The sequence below is a fragment of the Hemicordylus capensis genome, chromosome 1, assembly GCF_027244095.1.
Source record: "Hemicordylus capensis ecotype Gifberg chromosome 1, rHemCap1.1.pri, whole genome shotgun sequence".
Classification (NCBI taxonomy): Eukaryota; Metazoa; Chordata; class Lepidosauria; order Squamata; family Cordylidae; genus Hemicordylus; species Hemicordylus capensis.
The window spans coordinates 74658846-74677637 of record NC_069657.1 but is presented as its reverse complement, the minus strand read 5'-3'; the positions used below and the strand labels follow the sequence as shown (position 1 = coordinate 74677637).

Below are 18792 nucleotides of genomic sequence, written 5' to 3'. Positions count from 1 at the left end.
TGAGATTTTGAAGAGAGAAAATTCACTATATTGTACTACCTATTAGGAATTTGAACAGTCAATAAGAATTCCTTGCTGCTGCTGGCTAAGGTGATGGCTCCATCAAAGCACCCTCAATCTGGCTATTAGCCAAGTTGTTGGTCTGGCTGATGGTGTGGGATAAAGGAGGAAATGGTCTACATGATGATTACACATCATGCAACTTGGTACTGTAAGAGCAGACCACTCCTTTGGAGTTAATGGCTCTGTAAATGGAACACAGGGCAGACACAATGTGCTGAAACAACTCTTGATCCTAGGGTTAAGTTTTCACTGATGAGTATTTTTGCCTTGAAGGAAAAGGATTTGATCATTTCAAATACTGAAACATAGCTTTTTAATGTTAGAACATAAGAACAGCCCTGCTGGATCGGGCCCAAGGCCCATCTAGTCCAGCTTCCTGTTTCACACAGTGGCCCACCAGATGCCACTGGAAGCCTACAGCAATGTTAAGTGTGGCTAAGGCCTTTTTAAGTGTTGATTAAGGCCTCCAAATGTGGGGCCTGGTGAAATGTACTCTTGCAGTGTTCTGTCTAATATCCTCTCTGTGCAGGCCAACTTGTAGCCCAAATATCCATTTTGTTCCAGGTGAATTGAAAAAACTGCTCTCATCTTTTGCGTTGGGTAGTGGAGGAAAGAACGGTGGATACATAAGAAAAATAACCCCAACAGCGGCAGAGACGTTAGCCCCGAAGCCTTCCATCACTCAGCAAAAACTTCAGGTAAGAACTTCCCTGCATAAGAACTATTAATCTTTTATAAGCAATAATCATGTGTGGCAAAAGTAATGCAGTTTTTTTACAGAAAAGCTTGTAATGTAAATAGGTTTTGTATTATTTGCATGATTTTGTATGATTATGAAAATCATAAAGAAATGGAAAAACTGATGCATGTGTGGCAGGAAGCATCTTCTTGAAGCCTTTTTGAAAAAGGTCATATACCAAAGGATCAATTAAAGCAGATTATTTGGGCATTCAAGAGTCTTTAGCTGTTATGATGGACCTCCAAAATCTCATCTAATAAAAGAGGTGAAGTTGAAAGAAATGGCTGTACTTACTAGGGATGTGCACGGAACCGGCTGGCCCGGTTCAGTTCTGGACTGGACTCGAACCTGACTGGACCAGTTTGTTCCGGCACCCCTTAGAAGCCCCCCGGTCCGGGGGGAGGTTCATGAATTTCTTTTTTAAAAAAATTAAGGGTTTAAAAAAAATTAAGGGTTTAAGGGTTTTACCTTTAGCCCCTTTGGTGGGCTTCCTCTAGGCTGTGGAGGGGTGGTCTTCAAAGGTTTCCCCTCCCCCTGCCGGCCTCGGTCATCAACACTGTGGCCCGTTATGGCTTTTTTTCGGCCCCTGCGAGGCCTGGCATGGCCCAGGGCCTCGCAGAGGCCATTTGCACATGCGCGGTGGCCATTTAAAAAAATGGCTGCCGCACAAAAATATGGAGGCCCAAATGGGCCGTGGCAGTGATGACTGAGGCCAGTGGGTGGAGGCGGAACCTTCGCGGACACCCTCTGTGGCCTAGAGGAAGCCCCCCAAAGGGGCTCAAGGTTTAAATAAATAAATAAATTGCAACCCCCGCCAACCATGGGGGGGGGGGCGAGGTCAGACAGAACGGCAGGGTGTGTGTGTTTCGGTTCAACCCCAAATGGTGGAACCGAACCAGTTCGACCTAGAACAGGTTCAAGGTCGAACCTGTTCGCACATCCCTAGTACTTACATTTAGGATGGCTGCAGGGTGATGCATTCGCTCTTTTCTAGCTTTCATTCCATATTTTTAAATGAAATGAACACTTTAATCTATATTAATGATTCTAGGAACAGAACCAAGAATGACAGCAATTCTGGACGAATGAGTGCTGAATACAAAGATGTAATCTTGTACGCGGCACCCATGTATCAAAGTACTCCTAAAGGAGCCTTGGCTGACCTTGGTATATCACTGAATGTATTTTGTTCTGTAAAAAAAAAAGAAAAAAAGGATCATTTAACAAACAGTGGGGAAGAGACAAAGCCAAGGACAAATCTAATTATCAGTTGCCAACATTAATTCAGTCATTAATCTTTATGGAGGTGAAGAAGTTCAAACTGTCAACAATGTTAAGAAAAACGGAAGCTGTTGCCAAGCCTAGGAAATACAACACAAACATTGATGGATTGATTTATCTTCAATCCTTCCTCCAAGTTGCTCAAACTGGCATACATGCTCCCCACCCCCCGTTATCTGTCTAGCAGCTCTGTGAGAGAGGTTAGGTTCAGAAATGCTGACTTGGTCCAAGCTCATCCAGTTGGTTTTGTGGAGTGAGGATTTGAACCATGACTCCCCAGTTCATCCACTTCACAATACACTAGCTATTATGCAGCTGTTTGGTTGGCATGCTAGTGTATTAAGTTTTGTCATTGTTGTTGGGGATGGGGAGGACTTGAGAATTGTTAGATATTGCCCCCCTTGAATAAAATTCAAAGTGCTCAGGTGTACACAAGGCATTTACCAAAGGAAGTTGTTCAAGGAATACTATAGAAATGACTTTAGCCTGTGATTGGATTGTATGGAACATTGTGGTCCCTTTAGGATTCTGGTTCTCCACCTCCTCTGCCTTCTTCCTCCTCCTCTTTTAATAGGCAGAGCTGGAGCAAGCCTTCTTCCACAATCAGCCCCCATCTCTGCGGAGAACAGTAGAATTTGTGGCAGAAAGAATAGGATCCAACTGTGTCAAGCACATCAAGTAAGGGCTGGAAAACATCTCAACGTTCCTGGTGGGCTGCATAAATTGTCTAGCAGGGAGAATTATGTCACCCTTGATGGAAGGACAGGCCTACACCCCTTACGTCACTGTGATAAGAAGGCAGCCTCTGGTGGAGGATGTGTCTGAGGCATTAACCAGTATGGGCCATTTGGATTATACTCTTGTTTGCCTCATCCACCAAATGAAGTGAGGATGTGCGTGTGTCATGAGCATGCACATCCTTTTCCTCAACCCAGTGTGTTGGGAGGGGGGAAGAATGTGTGCACTCACGAGAGCACATCGTCATCGAATGTGGTTGGCTTACAGATGGGTGCATCATCCAAACTGACCCTGTGTTTTTTACACCAGTACATCCTTTGTAGATGGAAAAGCTGTCAACAAATAGGAAAGTTGTAATAGTGACTTCTGTAAATGGATTTCAGTTCAATAGAATACTGAGTAAGATAAGGAACTGATTTCATATGGGTTGACCATCTATATTCCCAGAAGAATTGTACTGATTTCTTAGCTATACTCAGACTTTTTTTGTATAAGCTAAAGGCCTATGTAAACAGGAATACAATTTCAAAAACAAAAAGTAAACATACAATGTTGTATCTAGTGCTCCCCCCGCCGCCCTTGCTGTTAAAGCAGATGTGGATACTTTATGTCACACCCACATCTGACAACAGAATATGAACAGCTTGTGCATCTGACACAAACTTATGCTAGAATATGTTAAAAATGCATCTCCTTTTACTAAATGTGACATAAGATAATGCTCAAAATCCTTAATATATTGCACATCTTTTGGGAACTCATTTCTCCCAAGGTACTTTATTTATAGTGCCCTAGATGTTGAGCCTTCTGATCCCTTTTAAAGTAAGGAAGCTGGCAAATTTTGCAGTATTGATAGACTCTGTTACCTTGCAAAGTATCCTGAACAAATAATCTTAAAGGTGATCTGGTATCCTTCACAGCGTGGGCTCTGCACCTGCACAGTAATCCCCACAGAAGGATTTCAAGCTCCTTAAATCACTCTTTTACCTGCCTTTTACGCATGGAGCGCACTTGTCATCCTTGGTGGCAGAGTGGTTCCCAGCTCAGTTCCCTTCCGGCTGCCATTGTGGACAGTTCCCTGTCGAATACTTGCTCAGTTCTGAAAGTGAAAAATATGGCTTGTTTATCTGACTTTGGACTGTTTTTTTGACATCCTCTGCCTTGCCCCTTTAACTTGGCTGATAATTGACTCTTTAGAAAAAAACTTTAAACGTTGCTCTATGACCAATGCCTTGGGGAAGACTATAACATCCGTGCATGCAAGATTTACCTATCTTTTTCAAAACAGACCTGTAGAGTATTGTCTTCGAGCCACCCTTTACGAACAGGCCCTTTGACTCTTGACGCAGATGCTGCATTCGTCGACATAGACCATGTCAAAGCTGACTTTGTCTCCATCCACATCTGCTTCCCTGACCTCACAGGCCAGTGATTTGTCAAAGGGTGGCCATAAATGCTGAAAGACGTGGAAACATCAAGAAGAGGAATCTCCTCTCTTTCGAAACACTGCAAAATGACATTGAAGTCCGGCTCACTGATGCCTATTCTGACACTGACACGATCTTCAACTTTGACACCCAGCACGATGTTGGGCCATGCTTTGTCTTCGACTTGACCTTGTACTTGATCGCCGGCCTCGACTTCGACCACCTTTTGTACTGTTGAAGGATCTCGGGATCCAAGTGAATCTCAAGAAGTCTGTCATGACACCTCAAAAGACCCATACCTACATCAGCTCGGTGTTGGACACTTCATTGAAACAGGCAATCCTTCCATAGGAAAGGTGAGACTCTCTTCTAAACATGATTCATTGTTTCCATTCCAGTCAAGTTCATGAAGTTCAGGCCATCCAGTGCTTTTTAGGCCTGATGGCTTCTTGCACAACCACTATCCAACATGCCAGGATTCTCATGCACAGTCTTCAAATGTGGCTGCTCTCCAATTTCAGGCCAGATGTGGACAGCTCCTGATGTCACAGTCAGTACTGGACTCCCTGCTGTAGTGGACCCTGGTGGAGAACCTCACAGTGGGCATATCATTCCATTCTCCTGTTGCCACATTGTCTCTCTCAGCAGATGCCTCTTTGATGGGATGGGGTGCTCATTGTGTGGGACATCGGACTCTAGAACAGTCATCATTCTCTTCTCCATATAAACTTTCTAGAGCTTCTGACAGTCCTTCTAGCCATGGAGTCCTTCCTAGCACTACTGAGAGGCCAGACGGTCCAGGTCCAGCCAGACAACACTGCCACCAACACTTGTATCAGTTGCCTGGGCGGCACAGTGTCCAGGTCCTTTTGAAACCTGTCAATACAACTCTGGGACTGGTACATAAAATATCATATTTATCCACTGTCTCTTCACATCAAGGGGACTGATAACTCTCTGACCTCAGCCTACAGAGGGATCTTTCCTGTGAACACATGTGAGAAGTCAAAGACAACGTACTTTCTGTTCTTTTCAGTTGGTGGTGGGCTCCCTAAGTAGACCTCTTCACTATTCACCTCAACAAAAAATGTCCTCTTCTGCTCAAGGGCGGCTGTGGGGAAGGGGTCCCTAGGGGATGCCTTCCAGATCCCCTGGGATGTGCACCTGTATATTATCTCTTCCCACCTTTCCCTCTCCTATCCCATGTTGTAAGCAAAATCCTTCAATAAGGATTCAATAAAAAGATGCATAATACCTGTGCCATGGTGGCCAAGACAGCCTTGGCTCCCCCTGTTCTTCTTCCTGTCTGGAGGCCTACCTCAGTGCCTTCAGTCCTCTCGTGGAACACTGGCAAGGTCCTTCACAACAATCTCCACACATTGGTCATGACAGCCTAGAGGGTAAACGTCTAGATCAGATTTTGCTGCACGAAAGAGAGCTTTCCACCAGCGAAACTATTCCTGCAAATGGAAAAGATTTGTCACCTATGCAGAGACTAAAGGCTTCAAATCCACCATGGCCTCCATACTCCAGGTCCTGTTATACCTAACCTCTAAGACTTGGGCCTTTTCAGTTCGTCTGTAAGGGTCTAGATGTCATCCCTCTCTGTGATGCACTCAGATTTGAACTCTAAAACATTGTTTTCTCATCTTGACTGCAAAAGATTTCTAAAAGGTATTTAACTATCTTCTCCCACCAGTATGGAAGCCCTGGAGTGTCTCTTGTGCTCACCATCCTTACTGAAGACCCCTTCGAACCATTATGATTGTTCTTGCTTAAACGTCTCTCTAAGAACAGCCTTCCTGATAACAATTACCACAGCTCACAGGGTTACTGAACTGACTGCTCTAAGAGTTGAGGCCCCCTTTACTATCTTTTACCCATATGGCCCGACTCTGTATTCACCCAAAGGTGGTTACGGACTTCCATGTAAATCAGAACATCATACTTGCTCCATATTTCATGGATGCTTGGAACGTTCCCTCCACTCCGTGGATGTACATAGGGCACTCCTTTTCTACCTAAAAGGACCAAAACCTTTCAGTTAACTAATAGACTGATCTTTGCCTTTTTGAGGGCTTTGAAAAAGTCAGCCTATTTCCCAGCAGGCTTTCTGAATGGCTGGTCCAACTCATCCATACCTGCTGCTAGAAACAAAGCATGAAGTCTCCAGACAGTGTTAAAGCCCACTCAACTAGAGCCATGGCCATATCTACCATTTACTTCTGGTGTTTGGAGTTTTCTGAAATGAAATTCATCGAACTTCCCTTTTGTCAAACACCGTGCTTAGGTTATTCGATCTGCAGCTGAGATGACCTTTGGGTGGGCTGTACTTTATAAAGTCTTCTAACTCACATCTTTGGACTCCTCCTCTTGAGGAGAGCTTGCTAATCACCCACATTGTGAAGGAAACCAGATCAGCTTTAAGATAAATGGATTGTTCACCTGTAACGTTTAATCTTTTGGTGATCTGGTATCATTCACAATAATCACTTGGCTTCCCTGTTCTTTGGATGTTCTGTGCTTTGATGACTCCTCCAGATTCTTCTTCCAACTGCAGCCATTCAGGAACTGAGCTGGGAAGTGTTCTGCTGCCAAGGATACTGAGCACTAAGTGCTGGAGTAGATTATTGGTGAGTGCCTGGAGTAGGGATATGCTTGAATGGCAGTTCAAAGTGTGGTTCAAGCACTTGCAGGGAAATTCAAAAGGGGACTTTAAGGAAAAGGAGAGCAGGTGTTTACCTGCTCACCACTTGCTCTTCCAGCTTCCTGCAGGGGCAGCGCGCATCCCAAAAAGCTCAATGCACATGGCATCTGTGCATGCACGGGCCCAATTTGCGTAGTCAGCAACACCATGATCTTACTAGAAGCCTAAATGGGAGCCAATTATGTTAGTAAAATATAAAATCCGTGACTTTTAAAAATGTGTATTTTATTTTGGGGGAAAGGCAGAATAGATATTCTAAGGAGTTAATTAGAGTGCATTTCCCCCCACTTTTATTTCTTCTCGTATTGATTTTTGCAGGGCAACCCTTGTAGCAGAGTTGGTGAAAAAGGCTGGGGTCATATTACAGGGTAAAGTGAAGGCAGAAGATTCCAGCTATGACAAGCTACTGGATGAAGTGTGCTCTCAGCTGTATGAAGAAGGGGCACAGGCTCTTATCCAAGGCAAAGAGTAAGTAGGAACAATGGATTGATACAGTCCTTCCTTCACTTTCCTAGTTGTCTTGCTGTTGACTTGGACTGTACCCACCACATGGCTGTTTCTGTTCTTCTAAAAATCAAAACAAGGAAGTATAAAGTATTCATAGTATATATGTCAATTCATAGATTCTGAAGCATCGAATACTATTTACTCATGCAATTACTTGTGCAGAAAGAAAGGAAACCAAGTACAGCAAATGTTGTATTGTTACTTGAGTAGTGCTGTTACCATTTCGCAGTAGATTAAAAAATGATATTAATAATCCAGATTTTTCTGTGTGCAGAAAGAAGGGAAAATATTCTTCAGAAGGACCTGTCTTGTAGCTTCTGAAGATAGCTTTCCACTGATACCTTACAGAACATTTTTGGCCCAGTAGCTAAGATAATCAGATGACTTACAAGATGGTGGCCATTGAAATCTCACATGCTCCCAAATGTAACCAATATCTCCCAAATATCCTTAGTTATCCCAAAACACACACCAACTGTTTCTCACTTTATATATTCCAGTATTGGGGGGGGGGGAGAATGTAAATCCATTCCATATTTTCTTCATTATCTAATGCACACGATGTAAATACAGTTCAGCAGAGACTAACACTTGATTTCATTTAATGTCGTAGTTGGGGTTTCTGCCCTCGTCCAGTACTGTACTATTAAAATCCTGGTGTCAGTTAACTGAGGGTACACTACTTCCGTTACTTGCTTAGAGTTCACATATTTCAAATACCTCGAGATAACGGCTAGTCAGTGCCAGCTAACTGGATAAAGAGGCACCTTTAAAGTGCTGTGTCTTGTGTTTAGTAGGGGGAGAGCATAACCTACCTCAGTGGCTGTGGCTGGTGTTTCTCCCCTGCCCCTCAAATTTCTATGCTTCAGCATTTGTCTGTTCAAACCATGGTTCAATTTTATAGTTGCTTTTTCTTAATTAGCAGACAATTCAGTCAGCATCCCATGTGGCAGGGGTAGGCAATGTCCGGCTCTCCAGATGTTGCTGGACTACATCTCCCAGCATCCCCAGCTATAAAGTTGTGTTTGGGGGGTGACGAGGGAGGTAGTTCAGCAACATCTGGAGAGTTGCATGTTGCCTACCCCTGCAATAGAGTCTAGATGACACACTCCTATTTGGACATAACATCTGTTCAAATTCTTGTTCTTAAACTCCTTCCTCTAAACCTGGCTACTTCAGTTCTAACATTATCATCAATCAGGCTGACTATTTTTCAATTTCTCTGTGGCTCAGATCTCTGTTTCCCCTCAGACATTCTGAAGTGGGCTTCCTAATATGCATGGGGAACAGCTCTGCACAGCTCCTTAAGTCTGTTTGAGCTCATCTTTTGGGATGGATCCCAGGGAATCCAAGGAGGCTTTCCTAATTCTGTGTCTACCACATTTTAGGTAGTGTTTAATGCCAGTCTTCTGTGTATATTTATAGATTTTGCAGGAGGAAGGGTCCTGAGGCTGTGAAAATCCTACTGCCAGAAGAGACATCAGCAGCTGTATGTATATTCTGGGGCATTTTCCTTTATTCCAGTCTTTATATTTTCTCTACAAAAGTGTGTTTTATTACATGGTCACTTACTCGCTGCAAGCCAAAAAAAAGTTCTTCTGTAATCACACAATTTTTCTGAAATTAACAAGGAGCTGGAATACTGAGCTGTTGATGTCAACAGCCTGTTTAATGCAACATCTAGCCCTATTAAGGAGCCAGTAATGCTCTACAGTATTCTTACAACTAGAAAATACAATTGTCCAGTTGACATATTGGGTAGAGTCCTTATTTGTAGACCTATAAACAAACACTATTAACAATTGTAGGGGGAAACTAGCTCCTATTTGTCCCTTCAGTTTTCTATCAATCATTTTTCCATAACTTGATTGCATTTGCTACAGTTCTGGATTGACTTGTGTTAGCTGCCTTAAGCATGACAATGCAACCAACTGTACATCTCTCCTGTTCTCTTCTGCCCTGCACCCCCCACCAAGGTTTTGAGTTGTGCATCCAATATTGCTGTGGGACTAGCTACCGAGAAGGCCTGCACATGGCTGTCCACCAACATCACAGGTAAGCTGGCCTACTCCTGGACAGAAGACTTGCCTAGGCTTGATTTTCCCCTGAAAGCAGGGCTAGTCTGTCTAAGGCTCATACTCAGGTGGCAGACTGGCAGCAGAGTTAAACCCTAAGCAACTAGTAGATCTGGGCTGGTGGGGTTATTTAGAGGGGAGTTCCCTCGTTTCCAGGAGGTGCTCCAGGCCACCAGTCCTATCCTCACACTTCCTCTACCTTTTAAAAATTAAGCCGCAGTGGGGGCCGAGCTAAGTGACCAGCATCCCTGCCAGTCTGCCTCCTGAGGCAGCTGCCTCAGTCCGTCTCACTTCAGGGGAAAAGGAATGGAGAAGCAAAGGCTGTTCCAGGGGAAGAAGCAGTAGCAAAGGCTGCAAGAATGACAGCTGGACAGAGAAATACATGGCTGCTTTGTGTCCTGCAGTTCAGTTTATTCAAAGGTTTTGGTGTGCATATCTCAAGATCTTTGACCATTTTGCTCAGAGGTGCACCTAGGTAATTTTGGAGCCTGGACCTATAGACCTTTGCAGCCCCTGTCCCACAAGTTAAGTATCACCACCCCCCGCCCACCCCCCACACACAGTGAGACATGCAGTATTTTTAACACTGGTTCTTGAGGGCACAAACAGCAACTGATCTCACAAGAATGTAAGAATATAAAACAGGTATATTTCTGCAAATAGGCATTAGCAGAACCATTTCAACACACAATTTAACATATTCCCATCCCACATATTTCTTCCCCCCACAACCACACACCCCTGTCTCTAAAGCACCTGGCACCAGTCACAATCGCACTTGGCCACCTGGCACAGTGTGGGCTGGTGGCGGGCTGCAACAACCACACCACCTAGGGCAGACCAAAGAGGATTTGGGGGCCCCTAGGGGCTATGGAGACCCTGGGCTTTGGCCTTGAAGTCCAGGGGTAAGAGTGCCTCTGTCTTTGCTATATATTTATTATTTTCATTCATTCATTCATTCATTCATTCATTCATTCAATTTCCATACTGCCCTTCCAAAAATGGCTCAGGGCGGTGTACACAGAGAAATAATAAATAAATAAGATGGATCCCTGTCCCCAAAAGGCTCACACTCTAAAAAGAAACATAAGATTTCTTGGGATTTTCTTAATGAAAGGCGGGGTATAAATTTAACAATAAATAAATAAAATAAGATAGGCACCAGCAACAGTCACTGGAGGTACTGTGCTGGGGGTGGAGAGGGCCAGTTACTCTCCCCCTGCTAAATAGAGAATCACCACGTTAATAGGTGCTTCTTTGCCAAGTTAGCAGGGGTTATATAGGAGTTATATAGACCTTATATTGTTCACAATAGGCTTTTACCATGTGAGCTTGCTTTTCTTCCCTTCCTGGCCCATCTAATGCAGATGGCTAGCACTCTTCATATATTCTTGTCGGTAATAGACTGAAGGAGAGCTTAACCCGGGCAGGGCCATCCCACGGGGGTTGCAGGGCTAGGGGAGAATCAGCATGTGCAGGGCCCCCTTAACATTTTGATCTAATATATATCATATGTACAACGTGCACACAAACATACAGATTTTTGAACACATACATAATTTTAATTCCAAAACTGAATTCTCTTGCAATAAAAATCTTACTTTGAAGGAAGATACTTGGATTCCCAACATGACTATATTTATTGCAAGGGCAGGTATCATTTTGAACAAAGCATTCCACACTGAGTGGAGTGGCCACTGAGTGCATGGTTATAGTTAAATATATACTTGCTGTGTGAGCACTGTAAAATATTCCCCTTAGGGGATGGAGCTGCTCTGGGAAGAGCAGACGGTTTCAAGTTCCCTCCTTGGCTTCTCCAAGATAGGGCTGAGAGAGATTCCTGCCTGCAGCCTTGGAGAAGCCACTGTCTGAAGACAACACTGAGCTAGATAGACCAATGGTCTGACTCGGCATATGGCAGCTTCCTTTGTTCCTAATCTATTACATATTTTAAATAATTTGTTCAAAATAAAGTCACAAATAAAACTATCAGATTTTAACTGTTGTTGTTCTCAACAGAAGTTTACCAATCAATCAGATCACCGACACCAAAACCACATCATGCCCAAAAGAAATGGAAGTCCCCCCCCCCTCAGATTGGTCATTATTCAATAAAATATTTAACATTTGTAGTGCAGAGCAGCATGGAAATTCAGCTTTTCTTCCAACGTGATATTATATTTGAACTCCCTCAGCATGCCCCTCAAAAACCATTTGGGCTTTTCAAATGTTTCAGCAGAATGCTAAAGAGGGGAAGAAGGTTGAGCACCCAAAGAGACTAAAAAACACAAACAGCTACAGATTGTGCTTGTGCTAGTCCCCCTCCCTTTGCAAGTTGTTTAAAAACCCATTGTGAAGGAAGAGTCTTGATGGCACATATAGCGACTGAACTCACAAGAGTGTTAAGAATATAAAATATATATTTTTGCAATTGCAAATGTGCATTAGAAAAGCATTACAACATGCAACTTAACCTATTCCCATGCATCCACTCACAAGTTTCTTTCCCCACACTTCCCCTCTGTCTCCAAAGGCCAGGATCCAATATTTAAGCAACTGAATTTGCAGGCATGGATGTAAAGATGTAATATACAAGGCTCCTTAAGCAGACACACACACTAGCAGAAACACTCCAACTTAATATCCAACATTTCAAAGACCGACCCCAGGTCCCCCAGCCCAGTCAGCCCACAGGAGAGGAGACAATAATAGAGAGTGAAACTCAATGATTTACCAGCTGATTGGCTGGCTTGCCATATAATCTCATCCATATAATCTCAGGTGTGGAACCAAACAGTTTTTCCCCTTTTCTTATTTAATTATAAGAAAAGAGAATTTGATGTTTAAACAAAAACAACTTGGTTAATAAATTTTGGCTTATCTCTTGCTGTATATTAGTTTTTATTTTAATTGCTAGCCATACTTGTGTTTACTTGTTTACATGCTGCATAAACTGTTGCTGGTTTTGGATCTTTCTGAAAGCTCCAGGAGACTCCCAGTCAAGTAATGAACACCCCACCCCAATTTTAGGGGTGTTGAGCTTGAGCAGTGTGTCCAGCAAGCCTGAAAGTGGGTGGTAGCAGCAGTGAAAAGGGGATTTAAAGGGTTCTTGAGCATGCCTAGTGAGGATTGGGATCTTGGTGTCTATTGGGTAACCAGGTGGTGGCCTAAAACCACGCAGTCCTCGGCCATAGTAGCAGCCTTGGAGGGAGAGATAACGCACGAATGGATCACTTGCATTCAGTGTTGTCTATTCCTTGGCTTCATGGTGTGAAAAAGAGCAAGTGCTATTGATGGTTCCTTACAGCCTTGATTAAGAGAGAAGTAAAAGCCACCTTCAGTCGCATGCTGAAAGTTCAGGTGCCTTCCCTGTCCAGTACCAGTGAAGAGATGCCGAGGAAGAAGGATTGTCCCCAAGGCTGCTCTCATCAGACTGTGTTCCCTTCCCAGATCATCCATGAAATCAAGGTATAGATCTGCTACTCTTCCCTTTAATATCTGTTCCCATCAGCAGTTTCTAGATAAAGCCACTGTCTGTCTCACCCCAAGCTTTACTAACAAAACAGCCCTGCTGGATCAGGCCCAAGGCCTGTCTGGTTCAGCATCCTGTTTCACAGTGACCCACCAGATGCCTCTGGGGAGCCCACAGGCAAGAGGTGAGGCATGCCCTCTTGTTCCCTGCAGCTGGTATTGAGAGGCATCGTGCCTCTGAGGCTGGAGGTGGCCTATAGCCACCAGATTAGTAGCCATTGATAGACCTGTCCTCCATGAATTTGTCTAAGCCCCTTTTAAAGCTACCCAAGCTTTTCTGTGGCATATTCTCCTTAGCATTCTTGCTGAAAAAAGGCTTGTTTGAGGGATAGGAACTAAAGGCCCTGGCCAGCTTTCTTGCCCTGGCATGGGCTCTGAGTTTTACTTTCTCTATACAATTAAGAGAGCACTCTAGGAACCCAGGGTGTAAGTGTGTTCTGACTCACCAATTCCATTCTATCCAGGATGTACTCTGCATTGCTGTGGGCCCAAGGGATGAAGATGAAGAAATCCAGTTTGTCCATTTGGAAAGTTTGTTGAACAGGCTGAGCCAGACACTTCAGTGCAGAAAGGTAGAAATAGGTGCAAAACATGGAAAATGATTTCTGAAGCAGTGTTGTTAGTAGTAGAATGCAGCAGGATTGTGTGTGTGTGTGTGTGTGTGAGAGAGAGAGAGAGAGAGAGAGAATGAATATACAGGGTAAATACAGGTATAACCTACATATAAACTGTATTTTTAAAGGGGAGAGTTTTAAATTCAAAGTCCCCTTCTATTCAAAACACAGGTATATTAGGCTCATCAGTTCTTCACTCATCTAAAGTTAGTGTGTGGTTGCTGCTTGCCTGGGTAGTTGGTTTTTTGCTTGAGTTTGTGTTTGTTTTTCTCATTTTCTAAATTCAAAGCCCCTTTAGGTCAACTTCTTAGGATATTTTTTCTAATCAGAAGTACAGAATATTTGCATACCATGTTGGTTATTAAGGAGCACATCCCTTAATATTAGTTATTAATATTAACTAATACTAGTTAATTAACTAGCATTATTAACTAATACTAGTATTAATTGTGGTTTTTTCTTTCAGAATATCTTCAATCCACTTCCAGAAAAATATATATAAATATTTTTTCTTCAAAAATAACAATATTTGAAAACACACCTTCATCAGGCTTTTAGTTTATGATGTGTTAAAGTTTTATTTATGGTAACTTTAATCTGTTTTGTATTGTTAGGCTTTAGTTGCTGTTGGTTTAAATTGTAAACTCCCTTGAGATTTATATATAGGGTGGTATAAAAATGATAAAATAGATAAAAGGAGTTATTTTTAAAGTCCAGACCTACTATTTATAGTTCTGTGCACCCTTCTTAACTGATGCCATACGTGGCTATTCAAAATACAAAATGTTTTCATAATAATCAGCACTAGCACAGTCTTAATTAAGAGTTGTTCACTGTGATCTGTCTTTCAATGTTGTGTCTTCTAGTTCATATGCCCAGCATCAGAGCAACAGCTGGCCAAGTGCACTACAGAGCTGGCCTCCCTCTTAGGTAAGTACTGTAATTCTTTTCTATTACCTGTGTTCATTTTTTTCTTTCCCCTTGTTTGGATGTCTCGTTCTTGAGGAATGGCTGTCCTGAATCGGTGACCCCTTTGGGCAGGGTCACAGTGCAAATCTGTGGTAACAAGTTTAGTGGCAGTTCTCGTCTTTTTAATTGATCAAATCTATTGACACAGAACGTAATCTCAATGTAAGGGGAAACAAAGGGCTCTTGAGATTAACCAAATGGAGGTCCTTAGTTACAGAAACAATTTCTCTCTGTATGTATATTTATGAGCTGTTCAAACCATCTGTATTCAGAATAAGAAAGCATGCATATGCAGTTCAGAATATAATAAAATCGGTCTTCCCTCTTCAGACTTTAGTGGCTTCACGCCTGAAGACTGCTTATTGCCTACTCTTTCAAGAACATGTTTCCTTTCATCTTTGGCCTTAAATTCAGAGGCATACTCTTAGATTTTTCCATTGCTTAAGATAGCTGCAATTTATCCTTTGCTGTTTTAGATTGGTGGGGGCTTATTGTGCTAGCCACAACTAATTTAATATGTAGTATGAATTTATTTCCATTTCACTGGCATTCATTTAAGAAATAACATATTCTTAGTGATGGAAAAGATAACATTGAGGGGCAGGGCCCATAGCTCAGTGGTAGAGCTTATGCTTTGTGTGCAGTAGGTTCAGTCTCTGCCATCTCTGGTTAATTGTCAGGTGATTGGAAAGACCTGACTGAGATTCTGGGAAGTTCCTGTCGTTCAGAGTCGACAGTCCTGGGCAGGGGTGGCCCAAGCTATTTTGGCATCTGAGGCAAAGCATAAAATGCTACCTTGCCAGACAACCCTTGTCAGGGCCAGCCCCCGTTAAAAGCCAGCTTTGAAAGTGGTGCAAGGAGTGGGGCAGAGGAAGGGTTGCCAGCAGCCTCCTCTTCTGTCTTCATGCTTCTTGCAGGCTTTGTGAGGAGACTCTCCTTGCAAAGCTTGCAAGGGTCAGATCAGATGGCAGCTCCCTGCCCTGCTGGTACCCTAGTAATCTGCTGCCTGAGGTGAATGCCTTACTTTGCCTCATGAGAGGGCCACCTTGGTATTGGGCTAGATGGGACTAATGGTTTGACTCTGTATAAGGCAGAGGCATGAGAAGTGAAATTCCTCTGATCCATGTGAATGAGGCAGGACTTGGGAGTCTTCTGGATCATCCACAAGAAAGTCAGACCCTCCCTCCATTTTTGCCCTTTTCCCACTGTGGTCAAAGAGTTCCTGATGTTCTCTAGATCTTCTCAGATGCTCCCCACCCCCCACGAATTGAATTAGAGCTTTCCTCCAGACATAGGGGAAGGGTAGTTTCTTGCTCTCGTGCTCGCTCACTCACATCAACAAAATGAAGTTTGCAAAGCTAAGTTCTAAATGAGACGAGAGAATTCTGCATTTTTTTTCACCAGCTACTTCTAGCTTTGTGTGAATGACAGTGCCTCACATCCCTTCCCAGCAAAACAGATCCAAGCTAAGGGTTTACAATTTTAGTTCAAAGTAGACCAGTGTCCTCTGGCTGCCTCAGGCAGCAGGAAAACAGTGGGCAAACCTTGTTTCACCTGACTAGGCAGGTGACGTTGAGATGCCTTAAGTGGTACAGACTTTTCCAGCTCTCCAGCAGGCCATGAGTGACAGAGGCTCACCCCCGCCACCTGCCCTATCTAACTTCCAAGTTGCAGACTCTCCTTCACAGGTGGCTTGGTCTTAAAGGCCATAGACTCCCTACAGGAAGTAACTTTTGTACTTTCAACCCAGGCACTGTTGTGTTACAGACTGATTTGTCATTTATTCCTAAAATTAAATTTATTTTTCACAGATTGCAGGAATGACCCTGCTCTTGCTGCAGTCCATTCCACTCCAGAGAGAATGGCACACGTTGGGTGTGCATAGAGCTCAGCATACTTGCAGAGAACACAAAGTTATCAGACATTCATATTCACCTTTTTATTTCATTTACTGACACTTGCTTTGGTAAAAAGATTTCCAGGACAATTTTTGAGTAGATGGGTTACAAAATGTATAGTACTGGTCTATTAGTCTTAGGGTACTAGTCCTTCAGAAGTGATTGTAGGTCACACAGCCAGGGAAGTGGCCACATCCACAGCACTAGTTGAGTGGACCACTGACTGACATGGAGCACGTCACCTGCTTTTTATCTGGCATGCCTGGATTGATACCTTTTACTTCTGAGAAGCATTCTTTTTGTGAAGAGATCTAAAGCAAGTGTTGTAATGTGCAAAGTGTGGTTGCCCCTACCAGTGAAACATGGGCACTGTTTCTGAGCATCCCTTGACATTCCACCCTCCCGAAAGAACTGAGGAAGAAAAGTTAGACTTGCTAGCAAGGGTTATTTCTGGTCATGGACAGGATAACATTCTGGCTTAACCTGGAATAGGACTACACTTTTCACACAGAGGAAGGCTGGGGTTTTCTGCCCATAGTTAAAATGTGGGATGACTTTTGTCCCACCCTTCCCATTTCTCTTTTGAAGAAAATTGAAGTGTTCAGGTTATTCGGTGTTGAATTTGTTTCTTAGTTGTGGGAACCACCAAAAGCAAGAGGGCTTCTTCTCACCCCAGTGACTGTTTTAGAAGTTCTGTTTCCATGAAGTGAATTGGGAGAATTGCCCATCTTCACAAGATCTGCTTTCGTGACTAGAAAGAACTTGCCTGATTAAGTCAAACGCTTCTGTCTTATTTGCCGTGGTTGCTTGTAGTTTCAGATCGCGTTCCTATCCAGGGGTTGAGCTTTCAAGCCCCAAAGAAGCAGGAACAGCAGCAAGCAAAGAGCCACCTTGTTTCTAGGCTTCTGAAATCCCTGCTTTCCATTTGGAAGGAAGACTTTGAGGCACCTGTACCATTGCAACTGATCTTCAGTAGGAAAAACACTGCCTACCTTGCAGAAAACAAACAGCACAAGGTGGGCCTTTTCAATTCCTTCAAAGCCACTTGCCAAATTCAGTTGCTCCCTCGAGTTGTTACTCTTAACTACAGACACAGAGGGGACCATTTTGCTCACCAAGATGGGGAGATCCAGAGGTGCTATATAGTATTTCTGCAAAGCTGCCAGTGTGGCATGTGTGTAGAAGTGTATGAAAACAAGCATACAGTTTAAGGACATGGCAAATACTGAGAAATTTTAGGACTAGGAGCACAAGCATGTGGGGATATGTGACCCAGTGGCATCTTTCTGCCCCTTAAATTCAGCTGTGTGAAAGCTAAACTATCCAATATACATATGTATCTGCATAAGTAATTCTTGGTCTCTTCATTGGGCATTTCATGCCCACCCCCACTTGCCAAGGGTAAAAGACTCACTTCTGGTTTTGTAGACAAGTGAGTGTTGTCCTTGTTCAGTCTGGAAAACACACTGGTTTGATGGAGGGGAATAGTACAGAGGAATAAAAGTGCTGTAGAGATTTTGCTTAAAATCAGTCTCTGACCTGCTTCACAGAAACATGCATTTCTACCAAATGCATCCTTTAGAAGTTACTGTTTGAGGGTCAGAGTAGAGATAATAGGAAACAGGTGGAATATGTAAAGATTGGCACTTAAGGGTAACTTAAAACTCTTCATGAAAGCAGGGGAGAGTATGTACAACATCCCATGGTGCGATGTGTGGATTCCAGATGCAGCCATGGTTTGTTCACTCACTCTCCCATGTTTTGTTGGCTGTTTTCTTTCCTCGCCCTACTTCCTTGTAATGTTCCAAGCAACCTTAAAGTTCAATGAGCTGATTGACATAGTCACAAGCATTAGTCAGTTGTCATTTGTCTTGAAACTGAACTGCCTCCTTTTTAAAAGTAACATGTGAGAATACTTATGAACCCGTTGTACCTGAGTCAGTCAAGCTACATTTCCAGACAACTGAGCCACAGCTGAGAAGTGAAGCAAGCTTGTCGATTTCTGATTTACTGAATGACTCCCTCTGAACTGCCCCATGTTATACTTGTCCCTTGAAAGCTCTGCTTGTTGAGAATACTTTTTAAAATCCCTGTTGAGAATCCTTTTATGAAATTTAAAATGTATGTAGTTTTAAGAACAATTTAAAAATATGTATACTATTAATCTTGATCCTACTCCCTCCCCACAGTTAGTGGTTCCACCCACCATACCTACTAACCTGACAGAGCAAAGCCTTGTTATG

The 18792-nt window shown here is 43.1% G+C and overlaps 1 protein-coding gene across 2 annotated transcripts in view; it reads left to right on the top strand.

Moving 5' to 3' along the window:
• Window positions 1–18792, top strand: part of CDAN1 (codanin 1) — a 69541-nt gene that overhangs the window by 33540 nt on the left and 17209 nt on the right. For both annotated transcript variants that reach the window (XM_053285882.1, XM_053285883.1), the window contains 9 exons: window positions 628–761; window positions 2658–2761; window positions 7274–7423; window positions 8888–8951; window positions 9439–9517; window positions 12845–13005; window positions 13533–13640; window positions 14549–14612; window positions 17363–17565. In XM_053285882.1, coding sequence (XP_053141857.1) covers window positions 628–761; window positions 2658–2761; window positions 7274–7423; window positions 8888–8951; window positions 9439–9517; window positions 12845–13005; window positions 13533–13640; window positions 14549–14612; window positions 17363–17565 — 1067 coding nt within the window. The remainder of the gene's footprint in view (window positions 1–627; window positions 762–2657; window positions 2762–7273; window positions 7424–8887; window positions 8952–9438; window positions 9518–12844; window positions 13006–13532; window positions 13641–14548; window positions 14613–17362; window positions 17566–18792) is intronic.